The sequence below is a fragment of the Callionymus lyra genome, chromosome 18, assembly GCF_982586985.1.
Source record: "Callionymus lyra chromosome 18, fCalLyr1.hap1.1, whole genome shotgun sequence".
NCBI lineage: Eukaryota > Metazoa > Chordata > Actinopteri > Syngnathiformes > Callionymidae > Callionymus > Callionymus lyra.
The window spans coordinates 1,292,482-1,302,251 of NC_141835.1; the positions used below are offsets into that span (position 1 = coordinate 1,292,482).

At 39.5% G+C, this 9,770-nt stretch overlaps 1 protein-coding gene across 3 annotated transcripts in view; it reads left to right on the forward strand.

Annotated features, from left to right (window-relative positions):
- Positions 1–7,187, forward strand: part of qkia (QKI, KH domain containing, RNA binding a) — a 68,201-nt gene extending 61,014 nt beyond the window's left edge. The window contains exons 6-8 of one of the 3 annotated variants that reach the window (XM_087780609.1): positions 578–997; positions 2,467–2,541; positions 4,682–7,187. In XM_087780609.1, coding sequence (XP_087636735.1) covers positions 578–997; positions 2,467–2,541; positions 4,682–4,698 — 512 coding nt within the window. In that variant the 3' untranslated portion in view covers positions 4,699–7,187. The remainder of the gene's footprint in view (positions 1–577; positions 998–2,466; positions 2,542–4,681) is intronic. The other 2 variants (XM_087780611.1, XM_087780610.1) reach the window with 2 other exon arrangements.
- Positions 7,188–9,770: the final 2,583 nt, after the last annotated feature.

A 9,770-nucleotide genomic window follows, 5' to 3' on the forward strand; every position in this document is an offset into this window, starting at 1 on the left:
ATGATTAGATGATTAGATGATTAGATGTTTAGATGTTTAGATGATTAGATGTTTAGATGTTTAGATGTTTAGATGCTTCACCTGATGTTTAGATGTTTAGATGCTTCACCTGATGTTTAGATGCTTCACCTGATGTTTAGATGTTTAGATGTTTAGATGCTTCACCTGAGGTTTAGATGTTTAGATGTTTAGATGCTTCACCTTCATCTTAACTAGAGATGAAACATCTTAAGATGGAGATAAAGTTCTTATTCAAACCTTGATATTTCTCTGGACACAATATTAACTTAATAATGACGTTTATGTATTTAATTCATGATGTTTATGTTGAGTTAATATTGAGTCATATTGTGTTCTAGTCGAGGCTGTGTAACGTGTTGAGCTCCATGATTGTGTGTTTGTTGTACAGTTGTGTTGATCATTGCATGAACTAATTCTCCCCCCTCACCCCCCCCCCCTCCTCCTGCCACCTTCTGTTTCTCCTGCTTCTGTTTTCTTTTCATCTGTGACTTGAATCCACGTAATGTTTGTTCTCTTTTTTTTCTATCACTTCCTCTCCTCCTCTTGCTTATGGCAGCCACCCTTGCGTTCTCTCTTGCAGCCGCCGCCGCCGCCGCTCAGGGACCCCGCCTCATCGCGGCGCCCACGGGGCAGGTGCTGCCCCCGCAGGCGCTGCGCCCCCAGACCCCCGCGGGGACCCCCATCATGAACCTGATCCGGCCCACTCAGATGGCCGCCATGCTGCCTAACGGCACCCCCACCCTGGTGCCTCCCACGCCCGACGGCGGCCTCATCTACACCACCCCCTACGACTACCCCTACGCCCTGGCACCCACCTCCCTGCTGGAGTACCCCCTCGATCACAGTGGGGTTCTAGGTAAGAGGACCTGGGGGAGCATGGGTGCGGCCTTTAGCCAGCCCGGACATGAGGGCTTGTTTTACCCCGGCGGGGTGCTGGACGTTGCTTCCTTGAGCCACAGTCAGGACTTGTTGAAAGGTAAATATGTCGTGTCCACCTGAGGCTGAAACTAACTGACGAGCAGGTCGTGGACTTTAGAAGACCCTAGTCCCAGGTCCAGGCCCTCGCAGTAGATCCTGACGACTTCTGCCTCCACGCCTGCACATAGACTCGCTCGCTCCGGGGGTTCGCCCCAGTCTTAGTCGCCCCCGAACATTCCCCTCAGAGAGCCGAGACCTCCAGCTACCAAAGACACCAGGACTTCCTGTCCAGGAAGATCCTGGTCCCTCACGAGTCCACGACTTCACGTGACCCCCCACAGCAGCTTTATTGACCCTCAGATCACTCTCTCACTGCGCCTCACACTGGAGCTGCAGCCTCTCAAGTATTACTGCCAGACTCGTAGTATTTAAACCTTGTAGTATTACTACTCAAGACTCCTTAGTATTACTTCGATGCTCCGAGCTATGTTGTGTTTACTCCACGATACTCGTGGTATTACTCTGAGTCGTTGTAATATTACTACGGAGCCTCACAGAGTAAAAACACAGACTCCCTGAGTAATAATACTTCTAACTGTACTTCAACATAGTCTTATGATGTTAGAGTGACGAGGATTGAAGCGTGAAAAGTAGAAATTAAAGGATTGAAAACAACAAACAAATCCTTCATTTACTTTACTTTACTTTACTTTACTTATAAATTCACTTATTTCTTCACAAATACTTGAAATGCAATATTTAAAGAGTACATTTTATATCTAGAAGTTAATTTAACGTTTCAAACATTAAACTTTTAAACATTAAACTAACTTTCAAACGTTAGTTTAACGTTTGAAAGTTAGTTTAACGTTAAAGTTAGTTAAACGTTTGAAAGTTAGTTTAACGTTAAAGTTAGTTAAACGTTTGAAAGTTAGTTTAACGTTAAAGTTAGTTTAACGTTTGAAAGTTAGTTTAACATTTGAAAGTTAGTTTAACATTAAAGTTAGTTTAACGTTAAAGTTAGTTAAACGTTAAAGTTAGTTTAACGTTAAAGTTAGTTAAACGTTTGAAAGTTAGTTTAACATTAAAGTTAGTTTAACGTTAAAGTTAGTTAAACGTTTGAAAGTTAGTTTAACGTTAAAGTTAGTTTAACGTTTGAAAGTTAGTTTAACATTAAAGTTAGTTTAACGTTAAAGTTAGTTAAACGTTAAAGTTCGTTGTTCCCTGGTTGTGTTAGTTTGTTGTGTAGATGTTGTGCAGCTCTGGTGTGAGTCGTCGCAGCAACAACACACTCAAGTCTTAGATTCTGACGCGACCGTCGTGAAGCATCAGATTAAACTGAGTTTCTAGTTAAGAAGTAACTATTAACTATTAATCCACCGTCTGACTCACATGTTCACTGGTGAGAGAGTGAACAGCAGGTGGCGCTGTCCCGACCGCCCGACCCTCCTGACTGTTGAAGTGTTGTGTTGTTGTGTATCTGGCTGTGATGTCGTGCAGCTCTGACCGTGTCTCACCTCGATCCAGGTGCAATGGCTACTAAAGTGAGACGGCATGACACGCGGGTCCATCCTTACCAAAGGATTGTGACCGCAGACCGAGGTCAGTTTAGTCTCTGAGGTTCTTCTTCATGTCTTTCCTCCTCTTCCTGCGCACACACACACACACACACACACACACACACACACACACACACCAGCTACATGGTGCTCGTGGTCATAATGTTTACATTCACTCCTTCACATGCTGAGCAGCTGCAGCGCTGACATTCCTCCGACATTAGACCCTCAAACTAGTTCCATTGACAAGCAAAAATAAAGCCATATTGTGACGACACACAGACACACACACACACTCACAGACACACACACACAGACACACACACACACACACACACACACACACACACAGACACAGACACTCACAGACACACATCTACACTCACACACTCACAGACACACACAGACACACACACTCACAGACAAACATCTACACACACACACACAGACACCTACACACACACACACACACACACACACTCACAGACACACACACACACAGACAAACATCTACACACACACACACAGACACCTACACACACACACACACACACACTCACAGACACACACACACACAGACAAACATCTACACACACACACACAGACACACCTAAACACACACTCACAGACACACCTACACACACACACACACACACACACATTGGTAGCTTGTCCTTCCACACGACTCTGATATTTCAGTTGCACATCAGGTACTGTTTATATTTCAGTATTTTCTATCAAATGTATTTATGGTTCTTGTGTATATTTATATTCTATCAAAGAATAAAGAGAAAACCATCGTAACACGTCGACCATCATTATTCAACACACACTGATGACACACACACTGATGACACACACACTGATGACACACACTCGTGCACGACATAAACTAATGAAACACTGAAGCAAACAAGAATGTAAAGTTAAAACTAATGACATGTTAACGACACTAAACACTTGACACTCGTGCGTCTGATCCTCTGCTTCTTCTGTACTGATGTGTGTGTGGAGCTGATGATGTCATCAGAGCCTTATGGGTGTCATGTTGACCTTTTAACCTTTGATTATTATTCTTGTTTTTATTATTATTATCATTGTTATTATTATCTAATTCACTTATTATTGTTATTATTATAGTTATTATTATCTAATTCACTTATTATTGTTATTATTATTGTTATTATTATAGTTATTATTATCTAATTCACTTATTATTGTTATTATTATAGTTATTATTATCTAATTCACTTATTATTGTTATTATTATAGTTATTATTATCTAATTCACTTATTATTGTTATTATTATAGTTATTATTATCTAATTCACTTATTATTGTTATTATTATCATTGTTATTATTATCTAATTCACTTATTATTGTTATTGTTATTGTTGTTATTATTATCATTATCGTTATACTTACTTACTTATTATTATTGTTGTTATCATTATTATTATTATTATCTAATTTACTCATTATTATTATTATTATTATTATTACTATTATCTTATTCACTAGTTTGTTCATTGAAAGGTTAAATTGGTTTTATTTTTAAATCCTTGAATTAAAAATAATTATATTATGTTATAATAATAATACAATAACAATAATGATAATAATAATAATATAATATAATAATAATTATAATTATAATTATAATTATAATAATACTATAATAATAATAATAATTATAATATTTATAATAATATAATAATAATTATAATTATAATACTAATAATAATTATAATAATATAATAATATAATAATATAATAATAATTATAATAATAATTATAATAATACTATAATAATAATAATAATATAATAATGTATCAAATTAAGAAAATTTAACTCTGGGTTTAAAAAACATTTGATTAAATAACAAATGATTTGATGAATTAAAAACAAATAAATAAAAAGGTCAAAGTTTCAACATTTGTTGAATCGAAACTGTGATGTCACTTCCTTCTTTTCTGCTTCTCTTCTTCTTCACCTGTGGGGGGGTGAGGGGGGATCATCACACGACCCAGCTAGTCGGGGGCGGGCGGGGGGGACACGTGTGATCATCTCATGATTGAAGATTCATTTTATTGTTGAAGATGTCATTCCTCTTCCTGCTGACACTAATATCCTTCTATCTTTGTTTTCTGTTTGTTTTGTTTTTGTTTCTAACACCTATAGCCGCCACCGGCAACTAACACATGAACTTCTGACCTCTGAACTCTTCACCCAATGACGAGCCGCCCGAGCCTGCCTGCTGATCACTTAACTGGTAAATGCCTTTGCGAGGGAGGGGCCAGGCCAGGGAGGCAGTGACCCTAACACCCTCTGACCCCGACGCCCACCAGTCGCAGCATCATCTGTTCAGTTGCTTCCATTCTTTCTCTTTCTTTTCATCAATCAGGGGTTTTTTCTTTCGTTCTCCTGCACTGACTCAAGCAATAAGACGCCACTCCTGTCAATCAAAGGGGTGGTGGATTTGACCTTAGACCCCCGACCCCCGACCCCCGCCCCAGAGAAAGAAACAGAAAGAACGAAGTTACATTAACGTGTTACACTTGTGTGACGACACATTGTGGGTGTGCGACGCTCGTGTTGTCGTCCTCACGCATGGCTGCCACGGTTTTTGTGTTTTTGTTTCTGTTTTTGTTGCTTTTCAACCATTTGGACTAACGGTCGTTACGAGGGTGTCGGGGGGGCGGGGGGGTCGAGGGGGGGGGGGGTTGTGTGCGAGTGATTTTGTTCATGTTTATTTGAGTTCTTACTACATATAAGAGTCGGCTGTGACCCCCCCCTCACACACACACATACACACACACATACACATACACACACACACACTCACACACACACTCACACACTCACACACTCACACACACACTCACACACTCACACACACACTCACACACTCACACACACACTCACACACTCACACACTCACACACTCACACACACACTCACACACTCACACACTCACACACACTCACACACACACACTCACACACACACTTACACACACACTTACACACACACACACACACTCACACTCACACACTCACACTCACACTCACACACTCACACACTCACACACACTCACACACACACACTCACACACACACTTACACACACACACACACACTCACACTCACACACTCACACTCACACTCACACACTCACACACTCACACACACTCACACACTCTCACACACACACACTCACACACACACTTACACACACACTTACACACACACACACACACTCACACTCACACACTCACACACACACTCACTCACACACTCACTCACACACACACACTCACACACACACTTACACACACACTTACACACACACACACACACTCACACTCACACACTCACACTCACACACACACACACTCACACACACACACACTCACACACTCACACACTCACACACTACACTACAAACCAGTGCCTGACGTTGTGTTAACTCTGATCAAAAGACTAAAAGTGTTTTGTGTGTTTTTCGTGTATTTAGCCAAAGTTTTCTTTAGTCGATATATTCTCCTGCAGTTACGCATCTTTCTCCAGAGGGGGCGCCGTGCTCGTCGGGGCGTAACCATAGTAACCGGCGACACAATAATCTACGCGTTCGAGCCCTTGAGCAAGACGAGCATTTACGAAGTTTGATTGACGCGTGTCAGAGATCAATCAAACCTGTCAGTTCAAGGTCAAAAGAACAAAAACTCATCTTTGATTTGAACGATTTTGTTGTTGTTTTTTTTGCTCCGTTTTTGTCACTTTTTCTTTCCGGAGTTGTGTTGTTGTGCGAGCGAGTGCATCCACGATGTGTCACCTGTGATCGACGCCTGTGTCGAACAAACCGTAGGATGTGAAGCCATGTGTGTGTCACTGCGCGTCGTTACAGGTGCTGAGAGGACGAGAGAAAATCTATTTTTGCCAACTTTAGCTTTTGATACTAGAAAAAAACCCTGGAAAGAATAGCGGGCGAGGACAAGTGCAGTTACCCTGGACATGACTGGAAAAAGAGGGGGAACCCAAAGGATTGTGGGAAAAGGTTGGAGATGCAAGTGCCTTATCAACGTCTCTGTCGATCACGTCCAGCAGGCGAGCGAGTCGAGCCCAGAGTCACCGGCGGCTCCAGAAGTTCTTCTATGCAAACACGTGCCATGTTCCGTCTTCCTGACCTTTGACCCGACGCCCTTTACCCTTTACAGCAGGTTCTTCCCCCGTAGTCGCATCCTCCTCGTCACTGCCAGCTCATGATGTCATCGCCCAACTAGATCCAACACTCTGGCAGAGGAACCTCTCATGTTACAGCCAAAAGGTCAAACTTTCCTCAGTGTTATTATTTAGAAAAATGCAATATTCGGAGAGAAAGATCATTTTTTTCTGACAGTATTACGAGACGTTGACCTCTGACCTCTGACCTGCCTACATGTACGATAATGTAATTAACAGCCATTGTTAACAGGTTTATAATGTATTTTTCTAATCTCATTTTATATGTATATTAATCATGTTTCTGATGCTTTTTTATGCAGTGCCCCCCCCCCCCCCCCCCCCACACTCTTCTTCTATGGTTTCTGCTTGTTTAACTCTTAGATCATTAGTTTGTATTCGCTTGAGTTCTCATGGTGTTTCTTTATTAACCTCTTGTTTTAATAAACATTCTTAGTAAGATTTTACTAACTTTTGCTGAGTTTGTCTTTTGTGTTGTTAATGGTTCACCAACTAACACAACTACACAACGCGGCACGAGTCGACACCTGGCCTGACGCACACTCACCTGTTTCCTGCTCACTCTTCGCTCGCTGCCGTCGCGTGTTGATGATGTCATCGACACGCGACCGGTTAACCGTCTCCATGCTAACCGCTAGTTATGTAGCATCTCTTTGGTTCCAGGTTTTTACTTTCATCGCGATTATTGTTGATCTCGTCTCGAGATGAAAAACACTAAAGAAAATAAACATGATTTTTGAATAAACACTCGTTAATAATAGTTAATAATTCACTCGTTGAATCAAAGTATTTCACTTGTAACTGGAAAAACGTCTAAAACGAGGTTTGAAGATGAAGCTAAGCTAACGGCAGCTAGTTGCTAACAGGCGCTAATGTCTACTAGTTAACTGGAAAACTTGTTAAATGATATAAAACAAACGTAACCTGAGATTATTTACGTCTGTTGAACATTTGTGATGCTATTAGCGTTAGCGTTAGCATTAGCGCCTGTTTCTCTTTATTTATAAACGAGTCTCTGGATTTTAAACTTTTCTTTGCTTCTGGTTCGTTCAGTTCTTTCTCTTCTTCACTAATTCAAGGTAACAACACTGACACACACACACACACACACACACACACACACTCTCACACACACACTCACACTCACACACACACACACACACACACAGATTAACTCCATTAACTCACTCACTTGTTTCTTGTTCAACTTCAACAAAACTGGGATTAAAAATGTGTTTCACGTCCGAACTTTGACGCTTTTCGCTGAAATATCTCCTGCTTCACGTCTATTTATTGATGCATTTGAATCCGTCCTGCGACGACGAGCGCGACTCCACAAAAAGTGCCTTTTATTGGTTTATTTATATATTTTCTACTGAAGTGTTGACGATCTTTTCTTCGTTGCTCTGAACCAAGAAACTGAGAATCTTTCCTAAAAAAAACAGTTTTTGTTGCACATTTGTAAAGTCAATGTTTCCACGTTGGACACGTTTTCCTTTTCAAGAATTTCTTCCAGATCTATTCAAACAAAATATTTGACGCGTTCGGAGGGAAAAGTCCGTTACGATGGATGTTAGCATGTTAGCATGTTAGCATCTCTGGTGTAACGTCGACCGTTACGATGAAAACGACAAAATCAAACATCGAACGAAACTTAAACGTTTTAAATTCAGTAGAAATTTCCACTTATTTCGTGGTAAACGAGCCGAACTTTAGCGTCTTTGAGTCGCGACGACGGTTCACGAGTCGACGAAGCTTCACAACAAAAAGACACAAAGTCACAGTGTGTGGGAAACGCACAACAGTCGCACAACAGTCGCACACAGACCCACAAACCTCTCGACCAATCGACGAGTGACCAGAGTGACGTCATCGACCTCAGGTGTCGTCAAACATTCCTTCAGGGCTGGAGGCGAACACGCGCCCCCTGGTGTCGGGATCGAGCATTAACACCATTAAACTCAGATTATACTCGTGTTTATTCATGAAGTGTTTTATGTGTTTTGTTCTTAGAAGTTGTTTTTATTGACGTGTTGATCTTGTAACTTTGTTGCACCAAAAACAAAACAAATGTCTCGTGTGCAATAAAGTCATAAATAAAGAATAAAATCAACTCTTTTGTTTTTCTTCTGCTCGACAGGTAAGAACGGCTGCTTGTTGTTGTTGTTGTTGTTGTTGTTGTTGTTGTTTACTTCAGAACCAAAACGAAGTTAAAACAGATTTTTTTACATTTTAAGTAATAAACGGTTATAAAGTTTCATCTTTAAAACCTTGTTTTGTTGAATAAATTAAACATTTTTCAATCTTTTCACGGAATAAATGTGACGTAAAATAACTTTAAATAACGTTTCACTTTAAAACATAAACATTGTTGTTCAATGACTTCAATATTGAATTAAACACAAAATCAACTTTTCAACATTTTACCTCAGAAACGGTCGTGTCGGCCATTTTGTTATTGACATGGGTTTGATTGACAGTTTGTTTCTGACGTCATTTATTTTTACTGCAAATGTATTTTGTGAGAAAAACAAGTTCAAGTCCAGCTGGAGATCAATCAGGTAACCATGGCAACAATCAGAACATGATTGACATGTTTAAAAGTTTTCTAATGAAAAACATTGTGTTGAAAATGTAAATCGTTGAACTAATGCCTACATTTGAAACTATTGTTTGTGTTGAACCTTCGAAATAAAAGATTATTAATAAAGATGTGTATATATAGTATACAGTATAAATATGTGTGTATATATAATATACAGTATATATATGTGTGTATATATAATATACAGTATATATATGTGTGTTTATATATAATATACAGTATATATATGTGTGTTTATATATAATATACAGTATATATATGTATTTATTTATAGTATATATATATCTGTGTGTGTATATATAGTATTTATATATATGTGTGTGTATAGTATATATGTGTGTATATATATTATTTATATACATATGTATGTGTATAACGTATATATACATACATATATACTGTATACTATACATATATAAACTAT